Source organism: Pangasianodon hypophthalmus, chromosome 5, assembly GCF_027358585.1.
Source record: "Pangasianodon hypophthalmus isolate fPanHyp1 chromosome 5, fPanHyp1.pri, whole genome shotgun sequence".
Lineage (NCBI taxonomy): Eukaryota > Metazoa > Chordata > Actinopteri > Siluriformes > Pangasiidae > Pangasianodon > Pangasianodon hypophthalmus.
The window spans coordinates 14,909,915-14,932,974 of record NC_069714.1 but is presented as its reverse complement, the minus strand read 5'-3'; the positions used below and the strand labels follow the sequence as shown (position 1 = coordinate 14,932,974).

At 39.4% G+C, this 23,060-nt stretch overlaps 1 protein-coding gene across 10 annotated transcripts in view; it reads right to left on the bottom strand.

Annotated features, from left to right (window-relative positions):
* Nucleotides 1-17,059, bottom strand: part of usp9 (ubiquitin specific peptidase 9) — a 31,883-nt gene extending 14,824 nt beyond the window's left edge. For 3 of the 10 annotated variants that reach the window (XM_026947823.3, XM_026947864.3, XM_026947843.3), the window contains exons 1-24: nt 16,864-17,059; nt 13,239-13,480; nt 11,187-11,335; nt 11,022-11,101; nt 9,522-9,634; nt 8,867-9,085; nt 8,654-8,769; nt 8,305-8,556; nt 8,072-8,210; nt 7,745-7,897; nt 7,525-7,629; nt 7,053-7,259; nt 5,895-6,031; nt 5,669-5,704; nt 4,998-5,131; nt 4,811-4,901; nt 3,211-3,553; nt 2,017-2,112; nt 1,652-1,863; nt 1,307-1,547; nt 1,025-1,174; nt 742-862; nt 519-649; nt 59-337 (exon numbers count right to left, since the gene is read on the bottom strand). In XM_026947823.3, the coding sequence (XP_026803624.1) occupies nt 59-337; nt 519-649; nt 742-862; nt 1,025-1,174; nt 1,307-1,547; nt 1,652-1,863; nt 2,017-2,112; nt 3,211-3,553; nt 4,811-4,901; nt 4,998-5,131; nt 5,669-5,704; nt 5,895-6,031; nt 7,053-7,259; nt 7,525-7,629; nt 7,745-7,897; nt 8,072-8,210; nt 8,305-8,556; nt 8,654-8,769; nt 8,867-9,085; nt 9,522-9,634; nt 11,022-11,101; nt 11,187-11,335; nt 13,239-13,340 (3,606 nt within the window). In that variant the 5' untranslated portion in view covers nt 13,341-13,480; nt 16,864-17,059. The remainder of the gene's footprint in view (nt 1-58; nt 338-518; nt 650-741; nt 863-1,024; nt 1,175-1,306; nt 1,548-1,651; nt 1,864-2,016; nt 2,113-3,210; nt 3,554-4,810; nt 4,902-4,997; nt 5,132-5,668; nt 5,705-5,894; nt 6,032-7,052; nt 7,260-7,524; nt 7,630-7,744; nt 7,898-8,071; nt 8,211-8,304; nt 8,557-8,653; nt 8,770-8,866; nt 9,086-9,521; nt 9,635-11,021; nt 11,102-11,186; nt 11,336-13,238; nt 13,481-16,863) is intronic. The other 7 variants (XM_053234589.1, XM_053234591.1, XM_053234590.1 and 4 more) reach the window with 5 other exon arrangements.
* Nucleotides 17,060-23,060: the final 6,001 nt, after the last annotated feature.

Here is a 23,060-nt window from a genome sequence, read left to right as displayed (position 1 = left end):
CATCTCACTGTCAACTATTCTCAAGGAAACTGCATGAAGCTGCAAAGAGGAAACTTACAGGTGACACTGGGATGTTCCCCTCAGCCACAGGCTGGCAGGCTTCAGCCACAGCCTTCACATGACCAAAGCCCACCGCTGTAAGCAGGAGCTTGGCTATTTTTAGTGCATTGAGATAGGCTCCTCGGCGCGTCTCCATGTCAGCATTTGGGAGGAAATTATTTCGGGTCAGCATGCTCAAGACCAAAGGTAGGCCGCCACTCCTCAAGAAGTTGTACTGGAAGTCACTAGCATCCTCTCCCAGTGTGCCACTAGCTGGCATCAGTAAGGCATAAACCACCTGAGAGCAGAGAGAATTATACAGTGACTTCAGACATGTGTATTGTCAAACTATTCTGAAGTACTGTAACATGATATTTTTGCCACCAATTAGCATTCTTTTTGCCTAACACAGACTGAGAGGATAATTAAAATAAGTACTGAAATGGGCACTTCTGAGAGAACAGCCACAGCAGACAAACCTCTATCAAGTAAAGGACTTGTGAAGGTGATGGACCAAAGAAGCGGGAGTCCAGAGTGGGGCTAAGGCTGCTTTCTCCGAGTTTGGCATGATCCAAACAGATGGCTCGCAGGTTTTCCACTGTAGTGTTATCTGGTAAAGAACATAAGTAGGGCATGAATTGAGCAATCCAATAATTGTAGATAGCGATCAAAAGCACACTCAAGAGAGACCAGTTGAAGCACCTGGAGGCATGAGCTTCATAAGAACCCGAGCGCCATCTCGCAGAAGAGGCATGTTGAGATTACAGCCCAGGTCAGCAACTTGCCACAAGAAAGAGATATAGCGCAAGTGCAGGGACATTATCTACAAAACAGTGCACATGGTTATTAATGGCAATACTACAACACTAGTAGCAGTTCTTTCTGAACTGTCTGGGCAAGAATATTTCTGGAATCATTACAGATGAATAAGAGGACAGGAAAGCATACAGATTGACTCTGATTAAGAGAAAGTCATGGTCCTCACCACTCCAGGAAGACAGCTCTCAACTTCAGGGTTTGGTCCATCGCTATAGTGGTTGCCATGGTTCCCCGGGGAGCCGGTGGAAGAGTCAGAGGAGCTGTCTGGGCTTGAAGGCATATTGGCACTGACCTGGGTGAGCTTGGCTGTGATAAGCTGAGAAGTAAAGAGAAAAAGAAGATGGAACACACCATGACAATCATCTTTAGCTCAGAGCTGTTTTGCTTTAATGTAATAAACCAGCCAGAGCACATTATATCAGAAAAAAGGCAGGTGTAAAATCCTTACTGTTTTGTCTTTGAGATTGAGTTGCCCAATCAACTTCCTGTCATCAGCAGGATCAATGATGTCCCCGCCGATGAAGAGCTCAATCTTGGTGTGTGCGCTGTTAGCCTTTATTCGATTGAGAATGCAGCGTCTCACAGAACCGATGGTGTCGTTGGTGTGGGACCAGATGTCCAGATCATCCACCTGCCGACCTTGGTTTGGAAATCGCACAATGAGGGTGATGTGCTTCCCACGAAATGCTCTGCAAAAAAAAGAAAACAAGCATGAAAGAAAGGCAACAATTCATTAAGCTACTGAGTTCAACACTGAAACCAAAGTCTTTCAATAATGGCACGTGTGAGAGACCTGGACATTGGCAAGATAGTCCTCTCCTCGTGGTAGTCACTGTCACATTCCGTAATGTACTCCCTGAGCACAGTGAGAACGCGCACCATGCGGATGGCCTCCTGCCTGGCACAGTTAATGCTGTCCTTATCTCCATCCAGCACACACAGCGTGTCATAGGAGGCTTTGAGCCGGTCAAAGCAAGACTGAATAAAATCTTCATGGATCTCCACCTGCAAACCAATGCACCGCAACACTGATATCAAAACAGTGAGCTTTTAGCTTTTTAAAAGATTTCTATTTAAAAATATGTCCACAACAGCAGCAGACATGCCTGTACAGTCACACAAAACTATATAAACACTATCACTGGAAAGATGTCTTACCTGATTGGCTTGTAATTTTGGGCCAAGGTTTGTATAAATCTCTTTAAGCAAATCAATTGCTCGGTTGGCAATGTCATCACTTCCTTGGATTACAACCTAAGAGGGGGAAAAAAACATTAAGAGCTTTCCCATGCTGTTCTGTGAAATTTAAATAAATTAATATCAAAGATCTGGGTATCAGCCAATACAGAATACAGACATACTAAGTGATACATCCACAGTACGCTGACTTTCAGCAATTTTAGGAAATGTCACAGGTGTAACAGCAGAGGGCTTTAAGACATGTGGCTCACTTCTGTATGTTGTCCATAGGTATTACATGTGTTCATGGCATAAAACATGACAGCGGATCACTTTGGAAAATCAGGCCTGATAAGGATTCAATTTTTAAGGCCAGTATCAGCCTCAAGAATGACGCTCAATAACTGCTTGGTGCATCCTTAATTTTAAAAAGTACAATTATTTGCCAACAAATATTCAAACAGCTAACTGCAGGACTGTGGGGAAACTATCATCATGATAGTTTTGCAAAAATTCTCAAAACAAGAGTACTTAATTTCTCCTCAAAGACCTAAATGACCTGATAGATGTCCAGAGAATAGAAAAGTGAATTCAAGCTAAATTTAAACCTTGCCGTTGAAAGTACTGGCCTGGATGAAATGGCCTAGCAAACAGCCTTATTTCTTTACTGCTATATATGAGAAATGTTCTGATTTAAGAGACACACACTACACTAGGTTCTGCTTAAATCCAGAAACAAAGGAGCTTCCTATAAGCCTCAACATTTGTTCCTCCATTATGTGAAAATATCTAGGTCACAGCCACCCCAAAATCCATGTTTTAGTACATTAAGGATATAGAAATACAGTTGCCAGGGTAACACATCTTTAGTGTGATTATTTTCAGCGGCTGACGCTCAGGCTTATGTGTGTCTTGCCATGGGGAATTTGGATTTTAACCCAATAAAGAGGAGTAAGAGATGTATTATTCTGAAGTGTGTCCTCGAATAATTATGATGACAAACATCATACTTTAAGAAATTCTAAGAACAAATTAATCTTGTAGACAGAATTGAACAAGCCACTCCTACTGTAGGCTATGAAACACCTCATTAACCCCATCATCTGAAACTCTGTACCACTCAGTGGCGATACTTTCAACTACAAACAAAACTGTTCAGGTTGAAACACATACCCTCCACAGGTAATCCAGTCCAATCAGTTCCAGGTCATCCATCATATACACTCTGCGCTTGGCCACCAGCTTGCCCTCTCTGCAGTTCACTGCTTTAAAGAAGCGCTCAAAGCATTTCATGCCGTTTTCAGTCAGCAGAGAAGGATCCAGCTGGAGCACATTGTTCTCAAAAAAGTCCTTGTTGATGTCGGGGTCAAGGTCCGGCTCGTCCCCCATTAGTTTGGAGTACCACTTGAAGCAGGCTTCACGATCGCACAGGAACACCGCATTCTCTGCCAGGCACTTCCAGATCTGTTTGGCCTGAGGGGCACAGAGCCACAGCTGCCCATCCTTCAGCAAGAACCTGGGAGTGTTTTTAAAAAAAAAAAAAATAAATAAATAAACTTTTTTTTTTTTTTTTGGGTCACATATACATTACACTACAGTGAAATTATTTTTTTCATATATCCCAGCTTGCTAAAAAGTTGGGGTCAAAGTGCAGGGTCAGCCATGATACAGAACTCTTGGAACAGAGAGGGTTAAGGGCCTTGCTCAAGGGCCCAACAGTGGCAGCTTGGTGGTGCTGGGGTTTGAACCCCTGACCATCTGATCAGTAACCCAGAGCCTTAACCATGTTAAGGTGTTCAGTGGGGTTGAGGTCAGGGCTCTGTGAAGGCCATTAGAGTTCTATGACTCCAACCTTGTCAGATCATTTTGTCCACAGGTTTGGGCTCCTTAGTTCCAGTGAAGGGAAAGCTAAATCCACAAAGTTTTGGCCACATAGTGCATATGGAAGCAAACCATGGATACAAAACAGAAAATTAGTTTAAACAAGACAAGACCTTAGAAATCTTGTTTTCAGGCAAATCCTTCAGTTGCCTCTGTAGTGTTTTACTACTGCAGCAGAAATGGGATTTACAAATCCGTAGATTCTTTTTTTGTTTCTTATTTATACACCATGTCTCCCAACACTGCCTGATAGTAAAAATCAGGTATATTTTGGCTATTTATCACCATAATGTCAGATTGTGGTTAGATGAGCAAAAATGTGTTTTGAGTGTGAGAATCAAATAAGACCCAAACACTGTACAGTAATCGCCATGTCCTCGACACACATCTATGAACAAGACAACGTTTTGTATAGCACACTATCAAGACATTTGTTTAAATTCAAACGGGATTGTCCTTCCATATAGTCAATATATTTTTCTTTAAATTTGCTGGAGTTGCTCTACCCATTTCTTTACATGGTATGTCTTCATTCTTTTATTCACAGGCAAAGTTGGACATTTTATTGTGCACTCTATAATTTATACAATTATAACCCCCTAGCTTATGCTTTATCCTACATCTAATCTTCTGATATGGTTGCACTTTCTCCCTACTGATTGACACACATGCAAGGACATGTCTGTGATTTAGGTTAAAACATTCAATAGGTATGAGCTTTTATTTATTTATTTTTTTTAGAAACTGGATTCGCCCTCCCCTCAAAGTATCTTCTCTAGTGACAGCTGTTAGAATATAGAGCGTATACTAAACTTTTTTTTTTTTTTTAAATACACAATACAGCTTAAACTGCAGAATTTCAATCATTCAAACATTTTTATTATTCTCATACCTCAGAAAGTTCAGACGCTCCTGCACCTCCTGCACATGACTGTATCGACTTCCAGGCCTGACCGTCTGAGGGTCAAAGTCTGTGTGCTCTGCTGAAATCACAAAACTCACAATCATGCCTAACCAACACAAATGAACACTGTGGAACGTCTTAAATTCTTAACCTTTTATCATCTTAAATAACCCACCTTTCGAGAACTGTCTCATATTCTCCATGTATGCAGACAGATTCTCAGCTACAAGAGTGACCAGTGCATGATTGTGCTGGAGTTGGTTAATAAGGTCATGGCGATAAAAAACATGTGGGCTCCTCTGTGTTTGACTATAATTGAGAAAGGGGGAAAAAAGGGGGGAGGGAAAAAAAACAAAACAACAAAAAAAAAAACAAACAAAAAAAAAAACAAACACGAGAAGTGCATAAAAATCCAGTGCAGTCAACTGTTCTGTTGTTGTTTGATTTTGAGAGGCAATTTTAAAATCAGGAATCTTATCAGATGAGATTTAGAGAGAAAACAGCACTTTAAGTGTGAGTAAACACAGTACAACTCTGAATCCAAATGCTACCCTGTTGTGGCCAGCAATTTGATAGTTAGATTAGGCAGAGAAAGAGGAAAACAGAGGAACAATTAAGATGATTTTTAAAAGCTGTTGTAGTTTTTAGGGCCAGTTATCAGAGACAAATTAAAGAAGTTTTAAGTCAAAACAAAAAGACTTCAGTAGAAAATTTTTCTCAGGCTATGAAATAGGCTTATTCAATCTGACTCTGAAAAACAGGCCCACAGAATTATGCTGAATCTGAGCAAATAATCCAGCAAAATTTAAAACCAAATGTTATATCCTAAATTAATTTTATACTTACCTTACTAAGCTTGTTAAGTTAATACGTATTTTCTTTCTGCAAAACAGCATGTGCACGATGTGTTTGCTACAGTTGTATTACATTAACTGGATGCATATGTGTAATGTGTTAATATGACCATTTAATGTGTATACTTTTTTAAAAAATGGTCCTCAGTTTTCTCTGAAACCATAACAAGAACAGATCATTGCTAATGACAAACAATGACACAGGCCTGCATTTCTACCTGAGATTTTGAGGAGCCTCTCCAAACAGACTGCAGATCTCTCGAATTTGCTTCAGTGCAGGGATTACCCATTTATCATTTGATCGCAACTCTTCAATGAAGCGATCTATCCACTGGATCTTCTGGGTATCCCTATCCTAAAAGACAAAAAAAAAAAAAAAAAAGAAAATCCATCCAAATTAAGATGCATAATGCACGTTTTGCCAAAGGCTTTTGACTGATAGCAGTCATCAGTCACCAATTAATTGAGACCTCAATTAGGTCGATCAAATTTAAAAATCAGTCAGAAATACCAAACAAATGAGATTTATATCAACAATGCTTTAGTGATTAAAGGAAAAACAGGCCAAAATGGTAAGCTACTACCAACAATTCAGATATAATTCTAAATATCATTACATAAATATCAATATCATTAAGCCCACTAAGTCGTCATGGGCTGAATATCCTAACTGGTTTCAGGAATCAGTCTGTACATAGTGTGTCGACAGACAGGGATGAGGCCATATAGTACAGTGTCTATGGTCATTGGTCATAGCACATAATGGAGAACAGTTTAACGCTCTGTTTAATGCAACATTTTTTTGTGTGGGTATGAATGCTGCAGAACTGATGCTGATCTGGAATTGAATTGTATTGAGACAGGAATCAAGACTTAAATTATTTTTGTGTAGACCTAATTTCCTGTTAGGCTGAGAGTAAACAATGACCAATTCAAATCTCAAACATTGTGAGACGATCTCAGCAAGTGATGACAAATCCACATGGCTCCTCTCAGCAACAACAGTAAACAAAGCAGCACTTTAAATGAGTTATGCTGTATATACAAGTTTTTGCATACAGATACAGTAGCTTGTTAAATCTATAACACTGACTATACAGTTTGCTGTTTTGAGGAGGTGAATATACATCACTTTTCACTCTGGCTTGCTTGTTGATGACAAAAGTTGAACATGGACACATTATTGGTTATCACTCCCCTCTCTGTAGATCAATCGCATGGAGGTCAAAAAAACAAAAGACATAATTTAGAGTTCCAGCTTCCCACTTCTGAGGCAAGTCGTATGCAGCAGTAGACACGGTCACCTATCCCAAGTTCAGGCCGATTAATGAGTCTATTATCTATAACGCTTTCTGAGGTTCAGTATATGCTCATACCTGGGAACAGCTGTAGTCCAAGATCTTGATATGAGCACTGAGGGCCTGGTCCATGATATCCACAGGAACATCATCACTATGGGCCAAGTTCCACAGCAGATTGAGCACTTTGTGTGCCATCACACCATCTTTATCATCTTCTGCCAGCCTACGAATTAGTTCCAGTAACTTCTCCCGTTGCTTTTTACTCGCATTTGTCCAGCTTTCCTGTAAACCATTCAGAAAATATTGGAATCAGATACAACAAGATATGTGGTCTTAACTATATGCAATACATAATGATTTTTTTCTTTGCCTTAAGTCTTATTTATACATAATCATTCTAGAAGAAAACGTATTAGTTTGTGAATCCTTTCAGATTTTTTACTTTCACTTTACCACTCAATTATTTGACATGAGAATATACTACATTATATGAATTTTAGAGTGCATTTTTCTGGTTCTCCAGGGTCTCAACAGACCAAAAACTAACCTTAAAACAGTCAAAAAGATGGTCTAGTTGTTCAGGTGAGAAATCCCATGCCAATTTTGCAAGGAGATCATGAACATTCTTGACAATAGCCTCGTGCTTCCCAGCCTACAGATTAGGATGCAAAAAATTTTTTATTTCCTTAGAGGAAAAGCGAATTAGAAGAATATAAGAGACCAATTAACAGTTTATCCAAATAAACTAAACAAATAAACCTAAATACCTGGGCAGCCCAAATATTGTCCAGATCCTGAAGTGTAAGAGCTTTCTCCTTAATGACAAAGCGCAGGATCTTCTCTAGTTTCTCCACATACTGGGGCTGATGAAGGCTATCCCGCAGCACAATGGACAAAATATTGTTTTGCTGAATCCACTCCTGAAGGACAAAAGCTTACGTTCATCTTATAGTTCTTACACAAAGACATACCAAATTTGTCAAGTGTTAGAGGGCAAACCACATCCAGTCAAGACCAAAGAACACACACAAAACAGTTATTCATAACCTGGTAAGCATTACAAGCCTTCTAACTGGACGACAAGCACAACTTACTGCCATGCGCTCCGCCGTGAGCCACTCTGCCTCTTCTGGGTTGCCGTGACGATGTGTGTAGTACGAGACACTTGAGATCACCTTATTTACTTCATTTAGTGCATTCATTTTGCCATTAAAAGAAGAAATTTGCAATAACCTGTGACAAAAGCGGTTAGTCAAAATTATTTCTGAAAACTACATAAGCTACTAAATACAGAAATTGTGTTGTACTGAATTCCTGAAACCCTCACCTAAGAATCATTTTTAACCTAAAAATCTCCATATTCTTCACTGTTTCCTCTTGCCCTGGTACTCGTGAAGCCAGGTTCTTCAATGACTTGATTATCATAGACAGAGCATCATTTTTGGCTTCATTCTTGGCTTCTTTTTTCAGCTCCTCATCAGTAAGGTTTTCTAGAAACTGGGGAACCATTTCTATAACAGGAAGGAAGTACTTCTTCACCGTGTGCAATGTGAGAAACTCGTAGCACTGCCCAAAAGGCCTGTAAAGAAGCCACACAAACAAATCAATGTTAACCCCTAAGAATTGAAACACTTCACATATAGGTAAAGAGGTCGAAGTCCTTGGAGCTCCCTTACTTGATGAGTGCGGCGATGATCTGAACGTTCAGAGCTTGACCACTCATGAATCGATCATGCAGAATTTGAAACCCGTTTAATGTGCCAAATTTGTTTATTAAATCCACCAACCAGCCCTGCAGAAAAACACAGGAAGCACATGGAAATCTTAGTGAATTCAATCTGTTAAAAATAAACAAATCACTGGGGGGGGGGAAGACGACAACACCTTACCTTGGGAGAGCGAGGGTCAGGCGGGCGAGCAAAGAGCTCATCTTCAGCCAGCTGCACCCCAGCAGGCACAGTCTCTGAGGGCCGGGTACCGTTGTAAATGTGAAACTTGCAGTGGGGGTTTGTGGCCATGGCCAAGAGCTCTAGAAGAGGAAACCAGTCCTGAGAGAGCTTGGTCACACACAGTTCCATTAGACGATGGGTGTTGTTGATTATGCACCTCTGCAGAGAAAAAAATAGGTGATAAGTCAGAAACAAAGTCTGAGTTACACTGTGAAAGATGTACTGACTCCTCAGTATTGTGAGAAATCTCGATCTTATTTTGGACAATTGTGTGGAGCTAAAAGAAGCCACTGCCTCTTAAGAGGGGTATGAGTCAGAGCGGTCTCCTACTGCTGGCATCTTCCCTGACTTTAGTGAAAGGAGGCCTTTGATCACTGCTGTGGTGATTTAATGAAACAGGCAAGAAAAAAAGACTATAGTGCTGAAAATAACATTGATTAGCTCTGCTGGCTAATGAAAAACTCAATTCAACTATGCTGTTTTGAAGCATTGCTGATGGTTTGTTGGCTCAGAGGAACACAAACTATTAGTTAGAGTAGCCTATATGGTATTGGAAAAATAATGATAGTATCTAGATTCCAGTCACAGAACTCACATGGATTTCAAATTTCCATCCACTGACAGCCTCATCGGTCAGTATTTTGGTGAAAGATATTGTCAAACCATCACGGAAAAATCTCTGGCAGGCTTCGCACTTGACATCGAGTCCTTGGGACAGAAATCAAAGAAAAAACAATTGAAGGATTGACATTTTCAGATACTGTAGTAGTTATTAAGCCTGACAAACACACTACACACACAAGCTTAATAAGCCCTTGATAGAGGAAACAAAAAGGGAGATTCTTGAGATGCACTAGAACACACAGAGACACAAATGTACAAGTGATCTGAATATTCCAATGACGAAAGGAAAAAAATTTCTGTCCATGAAGAGAGAACGAGGTGCTTATATACGGTGTACTTTGAAAGAAGGTTGTATATTTGTTTTCAGCCCTATGATGAGCAACACTGTTTGTATAATGTCTTAATGCATAAGAAGAGTAGCAGAAACAATAAAATGAGCTCACAGAAGGAGCTAAAAGCCTGCAAGAGCACAGTTTCTCTTCATATTATTTTCCTGTTGCTGTAATATTTTGCTTTCTCATTATACTCAATAAAGTTAGGGATATCAGTCCAGTCAAGAGTGACACCCATTTTTCTGTATCATTTGGGTAATCCTTTAAATCCTAAGTCCCATTTTTACCACAGCATTTTTAATTCTCAGCTCTGATTAGTCAGAGAGTGTGGATTTATTTTCTATAACAGCATGGCTCTTACAACAGTGCATAGGTGTGTATTAATGCGCAAGCTTGTATTTATATGCTCGTGTCTAATGCATTATCATTTCTGTACGTAGTAACAACTCATTCACAAAGATTTGTATGAGAGATGTGCTACATAACCTCAGGCTAATAAATGGATAAAATGCATTGTTATTTAACAAACAAACTGCATAATCATTGCTATCTTGAAGCTTTCTGTAAGGAGACATTTATTTAATGTTTATGGAAGGAGTCTCAGGTGTCAGCACTCTGTAACGATCAATAAATTTTCCACCACAGAAGAGTCATCAGGACAAAGGATCTTGTGCTTTCTGGTTCCTCACTACATGTTATGCTGCAAGGTTTTTATCATATTAAACACAGAGGCTGGTGAGGAAACTACACTATATATATATATATTATATACATACATATATACACACATACACACACATATATAAAACAATAAATGGTTTTAAAGCATGTGTTCATTAATAAATAAAAAATTTTAATCACTGGCAACACATTGTGGTAAAAAACACACTTTGGACTGTGCTGTTTTAGGAAAATAATCCACTTCATTGTGGTAACCCCATCATGGATTATTTTCCTATAACTTCATTCCACATCATGATTTATTCCTTACTCATTACAACGTCTGAGTATTTTTATAAAGTGTCAGACTGTGTACATTTAACGCTAGACAAGCTGATCACATTCAGCTGCACCACTTATGTACAGTATGATGCAAGACACAACAACTGTAATATACATACGAGCACAGATTGCTTTACCTTTTTTGCAAAGATCTATAGCAGCTTCAAGAAGAACTTCTAATTCACCCTTTGGCAAAACTGGAACAACCCAGCGGGGCCTGTAAGTACAAAAACAGAATTTTATAGTACAGTGTGATCCTGAATAGAGCAAGGACCATCACACGGTACATGCGCTGTACATACCTGTTGATCATGTCATCCAGTTTGGCCAGGTCTGTGTGGGGGAAAGCCGGCTCCTCCTCCTCCTCCAGCTGGCCTGTACAGTCTCCCTGGACCTGCTCATCTGGAGGACTCACTGGAGAGTTCTCATTGGACGATGTGGGAGTGGACGTCTGGGACAAACATTATCATAGAAATCCAAGCAGTTTAGTCAAATAAACAGCCCATTCTCAAGCGGAAGATCTGGCATCAGACATTTCTTCAGGAAAAACCCGTTATACATACCAAATACATTTTAATTCAGTTAATGTGGACCATGATTGCCTGTTAAGATCCAAGTTACCAGCTAAACAAGTCCACAAAAAGAAACTATAACTCTTCATGCTTTGATATTTCATAGATAACGTTCGGAGAAATTATGGATATTTCCTCACAGAAGTTTCTTGCTATTTGAATGTGCAATTTTGCAACCAGCAATGTTCCAGCAGCACAGAATCTCCTTAACAATAAAACTGCTTTAGAAAATGAAATCAGATCCATCTCCAATCATATTTAAATGTAAGAAAAGAATAATGTTGCCCAATTGTTAAAAAGTCAATTATTAGAATTTGTGTAGAATACTTGTCACACCGCTATGCTCTTCTCCTTATCCAAATGTGTTCAAAAATAGAAAGGCCGTAACAGAGTGAGAGCCAGGGAGTGGGAGAAGACGGGGGCTCCTCTGTGACACAGTAATCTCTCAATGTGTGGACCAGAGTTAAATGGAAGCTACAGAACTTGGGAAATGTGGGGGAGTGTTGGAAAAGGCTCCTTCTGCTTTGGCTGACCTACATATGCAGTTTGCTTCTCACATCTGAGCTCTCTACGTGTCTCAGACCAACTGGCTTTTCGCTGAGAGCGCCCAGAGGTCTTTGACTGGTCTGCTTCAGCATGCACTAGGCATAAACACAAGCAGCTGCACTACGTCCCAGCTCTTTAGACTGCTGTGCTTTGATAATAACCCAATCATGATTTTTGACTGCTATCAGTTTATTCAAGTGCACACTACAATATCTTAGTTCAGATTATAGCCCAAAAAAATATGGAAAAAAAACCCAAAGATTTCAGCCCAAAGATCAGGCTATTCTGCTGATTTCTACAATAAACAGAACAGCTGTCTTACTTCAATATGTGCACAAGTGCAGACTGACAATAAAACTGAGAAATAAAATCTTTTATCTGTCCTTCAATTAAAATAAACATTGTCTGAAGAATGACAGCATTATCTGCCATCATAATTCTGAAATAAATATTCACCAGTAGACTGAATTGAGAGGAGACTCAATAGCAGGCATTGGGTGTGAGTCAAATGTGCTTCCAAATAACTGACAATAAATCCATAACCAGAAGATGATTATTTATCAATGCTGCGCCGCTTATCAGTTGTTACTGGCATCAAAACACTCCTGGAAAATTGAATTAAATAAAGCTTGATCCTTTAAGTGTCACTGCTAAAAATGTATATTAATATATGGATTTTTAATGTATATATTAAATATGTATAAAAAATGTATAATACAATATTTACAGATTCAAAAGTTTTCCATTACTGATAGCAATCAAATATCGGCCAATCTGCTGCCAAATCTAAATGTCTGCAGCCAACAGGTTATTATGCGCAGGTAATTATACTCATAGTGCACAATGCTCTCGAGGTATACCCCTGTAAAAGTTTACAACAGATTTCTAAGGAAATCCCGAGGACAGTCCCAGCAATCATCCTTCTCACTTGGACTTGACAGTGCATTTAGTTTCGATTTCAAAAAATAATGATAGTATTATACATTTGTAAATGCAGCTTTGTTTTCCACAGATCATATTTAACATGCTAGAGCAGCAACTCACCTAGGCTATATTATAAACACTTATAAGAAAGAATAAATAAATCAAGGTGAAAACACAGTAACTTAAGTCACCCAAGTCCCAAAATATCTTAGGAAATAAAATATCAAACAAACATGCTGCAACAGCTGTTAGGGTGAGAAAGGTCCTCTAAAGAAGCACATGGAGAAGAGTAGCAGGAAGTGTGGCACTGACCTGGTTTTGGGGCAGTGGGGGCTGAGACTGACCATCCGGAGCTTGGCCCTGCTCCTGACTTTCATTCCCCCCCATGGGGGAGCCACGGGTCGTGGCAGTCATACTCGACACAGGGCAGATCTTTGCAATCTTGTCTGCTTATGTCACTGGCGCACAGGAAGAAATCACTGCCTCCTCTGGACTGATAGAGAAGTGGCACACAGCTGAAAGTGCTAGCGCTGATGCAGAGACCATTGCATAACCTGAACACAAAAGGGAATCAGATCACACAGGGTAGATGATGTATAATGTGGCATGACCTCAAATTTAAAAAGATCTTTATCAAATATAAAGACAGTAACCACCTCACTCTCGGTTAGCAAAAATATAAGTAGGCTATTAAAAACATAAGTAGGTCTCATTCTTGTGAGCAGGACAAAATATTGCAACAATCTAACAGACCTGCTTAAACGTAAGCCTAAATCCTTACCAGCATAAATAAACCCATGAGTCTACAATCTGCTTCAATACAAAGGTATAGAGATGAAGCCACGCAATAAATAATCCTGCCGAAACTTTAAAATGGTAAAAAATAAGGAAATCAAACAAATTAACATAGAGGAATATATATAGACTTGTGTAGTGTCTGTAACCAAATGGAACATTCAAATGACACACTGCACCGGAACAGCGACTGACTGAAACGGCACAAAAAAGCCCCACAACAGCTGCCTTTCGTGCCCTGTGAGAACATTTCCCATGCAGAATGCTCCTCAGTCAAGTAGAACAAGATAGTTGTCAAGTTTGACCTCAATTTTTTCACTTTCTTATGGACACAGGAAAACGAAGACAAGTGTTAATGAAATTTTACATTGGACAGCAGTTTTACTGGTCGATAAGGGAAAGATTAGCTGCACTAATACGTGATTTAATAAACTGAAGCGCATTACTGATTATATCTTTAATTCGTTATCTGACATTATACATGATTGCTCAGGGGAATATATTCAGGGGCCTATTCAGACACAGGTGTAGTTTTGGTATAAATGCAATACACAAATGATAAATGGCTCCCCCAAGAACCTAATAACGTATCCCTGTCCCAAAGGACAACAGATCAGCCTTGTATTATAAATCTCCAAGTCAGACATCTTAAACAGGACTTCTGACAATGGGACTTTAACGGCACACAGTCATTAAAATAAATATGTGCAGTATGTACACGGTCCTGTCCACAACTTTATGCTTAACATACCAGTCAAAGGAAAAAAAAAAACTAGAGCTAATACGTGCCAGTCTATAATATTTGTGATATGAACATATGTAGCGGTTGAAAGCCAGAATCCTATGTGCCCCATACTTCAGATATTACAGTCAACAGAGACGGTTATGGCTTATATTCCGCCTGTAATAATTCCCTATACTACATGGCCTAGAGTGGCAAGGTTATGCTGGATATAATGTATTTCTGTCTATTGATTATGATACCATAGGGCTGTCAAATTCTCAAATCTGATCGATTTCTATACCAGCACGGCTCTGATAATAGCGCTGGCTGAATTTCAGTCATATTAAATTAATATAAACAGGTTTATATTAATGTGCTCGTTATAACAAGTGAGTTTCCAGAGCAACAACTCACACCAAAACTTATAAGGTACAAGGTGTCATTCCGTAATAAACTGAGAATTGTAAATGACAACTGCTGTGAGGAATAAACCACTTCAGGACATGCTCTTACTGGGGAAAAAAAAAATTTTTTTAAATCAACGCCGGGGTGGTAACAGTCTTCCGCTTCGTGTTGGAACGCAACACACCACCCCAGCATTGATTACTTTCCTATAACAGCATGACCGGTCAAGGTTTATTCCTTACCCATTGCTGGCCAATGTGAGCAATCCCAGGAGAGACACCACAATCATCAGCTGATATACGCTGCACAACAATCACACAACATTACCCTAAACTGTACCCATGATGCACCACATGTCTCTCCTGTGTAGAAAACCATATCAGCAAGAGCAAGCCTTCAATAACAAACAATGGATGTGTAAAGCACCTGCTACAGCTCAGCTACACAAGTGGCCTAATGCCACAAAGACTTTGCTCACCATATAGCACACAGAAAGGATGACACCTAACAGAAGCACACAGGGCATAGAGGAGAAATGTTGATTCTTTCCTCACAGTATTTTTAATGCACTACCTGTGATAATGATCAACAAACACACGACAGAATAACAACAACAACAACAACCACCACCCCGCACCCAAACACTTCCCATCCGTGCATGCTAGCTGAGCTACACACTCCACACAGTCTACACACTCCACACACTCATGCCAGCTCACACAAGCTGAGTTTGTGTGTTTAATAAAAGGAACTGCGCACACTGCATGCTGTTTCCATGAGAAAGGAGAAAGGAGTGTGCACTTCACTAGTGTCCGGATGGACTGCTGTCATTTCAGGTTAGCAATCCAGCTATGTAGGAAACAACATTACCCAAGGACTCTTCAGAACAGTCGTTTATAATACATAACATTGTACATATTACACAAATATAGCATGTGACAGTATTATAGTAAATAACCCTGCATACTCAGTAGGAAACGGAGCAAATTCTTTGACTTCTGCAGGCTAGGTAGCCAAGATGACTGGCTCTTCTATCAAGTTAGCCATCTGAGTGGTCAGAAAATACTAGCATTTTCAGTTCAATCAGCCTTCACAGGGGATTTCAGTGGTCAGTACGCGATCCAGCGACTGCACTGAACAGGGTTTAATATGTGAAGGTACACAGAGATAACTATGACAAACAAGAAGCGCTCAGGCCTGAAGCTACGGCCTAGTTTCCTCTTCATTAACGCTAGCTACACTGCTAATCCCGAAGAACAGCCAGCCTTTAGCTCCTCCTTAGCTAACTCTAACAGCCTTAGCTAACTCCTTTGCAGAGTTAAATACGGACCTGCATCATTATAGTGTCCTCCTATTTTTAAATATGTGCTTTATAGCAAAAGAGGAAGCTGCAGTCATTAACGGGAGCGAATCATTTTAAATTACATAAACTGCAATCACAGCCTGGTTAGCACGCTAGCTAAGTCAGCGCTGTCGGCTTTTAGAAGAACACACTCACCAGCTAGCAGCTCACTGGGAGTTACATTAGGCCTGGCAGAGAAGTTGTTGTTTTTAACCAGACTTAGGAAGTTATTCAAAAATAAACACGACTTAAGGTGCAGTGCAGACATGTGAAATGGGTCAGCAGCTTCCTGACACAAGTCTTGTCACGAACAGGCCTCGGTTAAAACCACTTGTTTGTGTTGATCAGCCATGAACAGGCTGTGTGGCGTTAGCTAGCCAACGAGCCTCTTTGTGCTACTATTAATAAAGTTATTTCACCTAACGCAACTAGTTAGCCAACAGCTGACTAACCCTCGGGGACAGAGAAGATGGTGTGGTGTGGCTAATTTAGTTAAACAGCAATAGGTTAACAATATATGTGGTGACAGTTGAGAGCATTTAACTCCACAATGACAGGAATTCGGCACAGCAGCCTGTTAGCTACACTCTTAGCAGGCTGCCCATTTAACTAGCCGCTGAGCTAACCCTGACTAGCTCCATAGAAAGCCAGAAGTCCTTGTTACCACTTACCAAAATTCAAATCGGACCTTCTTCCAACTGACCCAAGACGCGATCACTTACGCACTGCTAAAGCGCGATTGTGTCATTCAGCTGTGTGTGTGGTGTGTGTGTGTGTGTTGTGTGTGTGCGGCGCTCAGCCTGCATAAACTGTCTGCGATCCGCTCCTCGCTTTTTTGTCTACTGTGTTGGGTGTTTTTCCTGCGTCACCAACATCAGCTGCACCCCCCTCCTCCCTGCCTGCCTGCCTGCCTGCCTCTCTCTCTCTCTCTCTCTCTCTCTCTCTCTCTCTCTCTCTCTCTCTCTCTCTCTCTCTCTCTCACACACACACACACACTTTAGAAATCACCGCTTATCCGCAAGAAGCACTTCTAAACCAAAAGCAAAGGTGATCAAGGTCCCTCTTCATGACTCCTTTAACTAACACATTTATTAAAGTTGTTACATTTCTCAGGATTCAAGAACTTTATTGTCATGTGCAGAATCCTGCTTGTATGATGACATTCTGTCACCTTTTCAGGGGAAAGTAGATAATGCACGCTCAAAAGTCGGCCGGTGACGTCATTGGCCAATTTATCATCTTCATTGCATCATTATGGTCATTTGCATATCAAAATCTGTTACATGAAAAAAAATGAAGACTTTAGAATAGAATAGAATTTTTAAATAAAATTATGATTTTTTTTTTTTTTTTGGGGGGGGGGGGGGGTCTTAGCACCACAAACTAACTCTTTACATATTTACACAATATTATAATTTCTATCAAGAGCTCAGACCAAAAGAAGCAGTAGTAGTGAATAATTAAGAGACAGAAAAGAGAGTTTAAAAAAGTGCATGGGTGGGACAAACCATGGTGATGAGTGATTGGTAGTTGGGAACAATGGTGATGAGTGATTGGTCATTGGGAACAATGGTGATGAGTGATTGGTCATTGGGAACAATGGTGATGAGTGATTGGTCATTGGGAACAATGGTGATGAGTGATTGGTAGTTGGAAGCAATGTTGATCAGTGATTGGTAGTTGGGAACAATGGTGATTAGTGATTGGTAGTTGGCTTACGCAAGCAGTCAATCAGTTTTTACACACTGGTGGTAAAAACCTGGTCTCTCAACTCATATAACCAGCAGCTGTGCTGTGTGCTGGAGAACCGTAACAAGTGCAGGACAGTCACTATCATCAGCTCCAAAAGAGCCCTAAAGGAGTCAGGGTTGCACAACGCTGATGCTGCATTAGAAAGTAAAGGATAAATAATAACAAACAAAATAATAATTGGCCTCATTTATTAAGCTGTAGTTTGTAGGAGCATTTACACAAAGAATTTGGTATTCATGAAAATCCTGTAAGTTCAGGAAAATGATTGAATCCTACTGTCAGGCAGTGGAGACGGTGACAGTTGCAGGTTAATTTTCTTTATTTTTCCAAAGGCAAACAAATCCAAAATGATAAGCAGAGTCAAGGTCAATAAACATGCAGAAGTCAGGTGATGTACAAACAGTGATACTTGGGCAAGAGGCAAAGACATGAACCAGAAACCTAGACATAACAATAAACACTGTAGCATATAATCAAAAAGCTTGGTATCGACAGGTATACCAAGCATATGAGCATATACTTCGTACTGAGTGGGTGGTGTGAGAGTCCTTATATACTGTGTGGCTGTGATCAGTAAGCTGGTGAACGTGAATGTGACGGTTTCTCTAGTAGCTGGGTGCTGGAGTCCTTGGCAGCCATGTGTGTAGGCCTCTCTGTGGTAGTTGTAGTCAGTGGCCGTGTTTGTAGGCAGCTCTGTGTTATTTGACATGGAAAGCAACGCTGTTAGTGTAAATGAGTTTGTGTAAATTACACACAAGAAGACTAACCAATGTAAACCTTGATTGATTGGCTTCAAATCATATAATTTGCATGGATTGCTGCAATTTTATATACACATAACACTGTCACGTTTAAATCATTTATTCATTTACATTTACACTCACAAATACAATGAAAATATTGTGAAACCCAGTTGTTTCATATTAATGTCATTAATTCAAGAAATATTAAATATGAAAAACAAATTAAAGAAAGATAAAGGAAGCCAACATAAATCCATGAACTAAGTCAAATAAGATCAATCTTTCATTTAAGAAGAAACACCAGCGTATAAAAGGAGGACGGGCTGCAGCGGTTCAGGTGCTGTGTCTCAAGCTGCAATGTGCCATATATTCCCTAGTGTGTTGCTTGCCATCATTGACTTTTTTACGATACACACCCTTCGGGGAGGTATGAAAGATTTCTGACTGCCAGTTGCTGAATCACCTTGCTTTGAATAAAAAAATAAAAAATTAAACATAGCAGTTTCCTGTGTGATGTGCTTGGTGTCCATGATCACCTTGGTACAGTAGATATATACTGTATATTTTTTCCCCATTTTCATGTCAAACCCTTTTCTTTTCACCTCACTAAATTTACACCTAATTCACCTTTCCTCTAACCTGTCTCCAGACTTTGGCCTTTTCAGATGCTGGTACAGTGTTAAATAATATATTTTTACTGAAATGAGTCAACATAACTTCCACTTATCCCTCTGATGCCTTTTGGCATTTTAGCACTGTAAACTTTGCCTTTTATGCAGTATTGTGCCACCAAAGGCAAATCAGCTGTGCCATGTATACGCCTGGTCATTTATGGGTGATAATCATTCATTAATTTATGCAAAGGAGTACAAAGAATATCAGTGTTTATTAAACTTTTGTAAATATGGCAGACTTTTTTTGTTTTGTTTGGCTTACACAAACATTTACACACAACTTTACTAAATGAGGCCGATCGTTTGAACACAGTACTGAAAAGTTGTTATTGTAATATTTTACATAATCCTACACTGTAGAGTCTTGTGTGAGGTATTTGTTTACGTAAATGTTTTTCATTTATAAAATAATAATGTACATCCAAATGGCTTGAAATGCACTCACTGGTCATTTCTATAGCAAGTAGTGTATAACTTACATTTATATTTTATCCAGATGGAGGTAGAATCCTGTCCACTTTCAAACTTTACATTTTCCATATGCTGAAAATGTTAAAATATCTAAATCATGTCTGCTAAATAAAACTACTCGCTGCATAATTGTCATATTTAGTCTATAGGACCCTGGACAACAGTCAAATTGTCTTTATTTGAAATTTATTTAGGCCCATCATATTACAACAGCTTTTTAAATGTTTTAATGGGTTTAGTTTTAAGTAGCTGGCAAACTGGAAATATCTGAATATGTACAGTGCCCTCCAGAATTATAGGCACTCAATATACTCTATATAAAGAATAACACATACAATAAGTGATATTTTAAGCTCACATATACAGGGGCATTGTATGGTTTAATTTATTAACCTATACAGTAAACCATGTTTTTTATAACACTGGTTTCAAAATTATTAGCACTCTTACATACAATATTTTGGGACCCCTGCCCTAGAGAGAATAGCAGCACTGAGTCTCTTCCTGTAATGTCCTGTAAGGTTGGAGACACTCATAGAGAGATCTTTGTTCACTCCTCCATGCAAAATCTTTTAAGCTCCTTTATATTTTTAGGTTTGTGCGTGTGAATTTCTCTCTTTGACTCAGACCACAGGTTTTCAGTAGGTGTTCAAACTCAGACTGATATGATTATCGGCAAACACTTATTTTGTGTTCTTTAACCATTTCCTTTTACAAGTTATTACAACACACCCTGGACTAGTGCAGTTACTGATATTTCTGACAGATTTCATCTGCAATATTTAACATGTGCAATACACTAAACCAGTGCAATAACTGTGTGATAATGTGAATAAGTGTGTGTATGTGTGTGTTTTGGTTGCTTTTTTCCCCTCTTATATTCTCTTTATTGTTTACAATATTTTTATGGTACTTGTTCTCTTGTACTTATCGTAATTTTTTTTGCATGACGAGCACCGCTGAGAGAATTTCATTGTACTGTGTATGATGACAATAAAGGAATTCTATTCTATTCTGTTGTGTTGATTCTATTCTGTGTTGATTCTGTGCCCTCTGACCCCAACTTAATAACAAGCTGGAGTATGCGAACGAAATAATTTCACCGTGCTGTAATGTATATGTGACAAATAAAGGCTTCTTGTTGTTCTTCAGATTAGGAAGTATGTTTGGCTCATCATTTTGTTGAAGGATCTATCAATGGTCAAATCTGAATCTCCTGGCAGAGGCAACCAGATTTTACGCTGAAATATCCTGATACTTAATAAAATTCCTGATACCATCAATCTTCAGAAGAGACCCGGGACTACAAGCCACAGGATTCTCCTCATCACTGATTCACTACCATATTTACACTGGGGTTCTTCTTTGCAATGCTTCCCAATGGTTCACATAAAAGTACATGAAAGTGGTTTAAGATTTGATTTTGAACTTTGACAACAACAAGAATCAACTAAACTGTGTAATTCTAAAACTGTGTTTTTTTCTTCCCCCTCCTTTACAATCCTTTTCACTGTGTGGACAGTGTGCTCAAGGGTCTAATTCTTGGCAAATCTGAAACAGTTTCAGATGTGTGAACCTTTTTGTTATGATCCTAATTGTGCTTAAGTGTTTCTTTTAACTGCGTATTTCAGTCAGTTATATTATTACATGATTTCTGCAGATCAATAACCATCTGCCTTTTTTGTGTTTAAAGCTCTTTGGTTTATCCCATGGGTAAGTGTAACCATCTGAGTGATTTTGACAAGGGCCAAACAGCGATGGCTAGACGACTGGGTCAGAGATCTCCAAAACGGCAGGTCTTGTGGGGTGTTCCTGGTATGCAGTGGTTAGTACCTAGCAAACGTGGTCCAAGGAAGGACAACAGGTGAACCAGCGACAGGATCATGGGCATTCATGTGGATGTTACTTTGACATGTACCACCTACCTAAACATTGTTGCAGACCAAGTACACCCCTTCATGGCAACGGTATTCCCTAATGGCAGTGGCCTCTTTCAGCAGGATAATGTGCACTGCTACACTAAAAAAGTTGTTCAGGAATGGTTTGAGGAACATGACAAAGTATTCAAGGCGTTGACTTGGCCTCCAAATTCCCCAGATCTAAATCCGATTGAGCATCTGTGGGATGTGCTGGACAAACAAGGCTGATCCATGGAGGCCCTACCTCGCAACTTACAGGACTTAAAGGATCTGCTGCTAACGTCTTGGTGCCAGATACCACAGCACACCTTCAGAGGTCTTGTGGAGTCCATGCCTCGATGGGTCAGAGCTGTTTTGGTGGCACCTACACAATATTAGGCAGGTGGTTTTAATGTTATGGCTGATCTATAAATATAAATAAGCTATTTAAAATAATAATAATAATAATAATATATATATATATATATATATATATATATATATATATATATATATATATATACACACACACACACACACACACACACACATATAGTTCCACCTTTTCTGAATCATGCACTTTTATATGAGGATTATGTTATATTATCTATTTTATGTTCTGTATAATGTAGTTAATGATATAACAAACATTAACAACTGAATAAGTCATCACTTATTCCAGATTTGAACCTGGTTAGTGATGGGCTGCTGTTTAACATCTGGAAACATCTCTCGAAACTTTTCCTCAGCAGAGTAGAAACAGTGCGACGGGAAATGATTGTTCAGTGTCAAATTTAGGCTAAATCCGAAATGGCTCTATGCTCCCTATAAAGTGCGCTATATGCGGCTGGAAATAAATACTTTTGCAGCCTTTCTAGTGCTCTATATATTGATTCCGGATTAAGCCTTAGTTTTCCTTCTGTACATTGCGACGGTTCCTTGTGCGTTACTGGTGTAAGGATTAGAGGAAAACGGCCATGAGTTTGCATAGTGGACTCTGTGACCGGCAACGAGACGTTTTAGTGCTAATCAGAGAGAAAAAGATGTTTGGAACTGACGGAATCACTTACTAGAAGTGACTCTTGCTCAGGAGGAGCTGAGCAGGTTTTTTTTTTGTAAAATAAAAGTCTTACAATGACGGTATCAGGCGGCTGTTAATTTATCCCTTTCAATGTTAAACACTTTGTACAAATTAATTATTAGTACAACATCTCAGACTTTACATGGTGGGATATTATAAAGTGGCTGCATCATGAGACGCCCAAATACAATAAAACAATAAACTTTTCTTTTAAAAGACTTTTTTGGAAACTTGGCAGAGGGCCGTCCG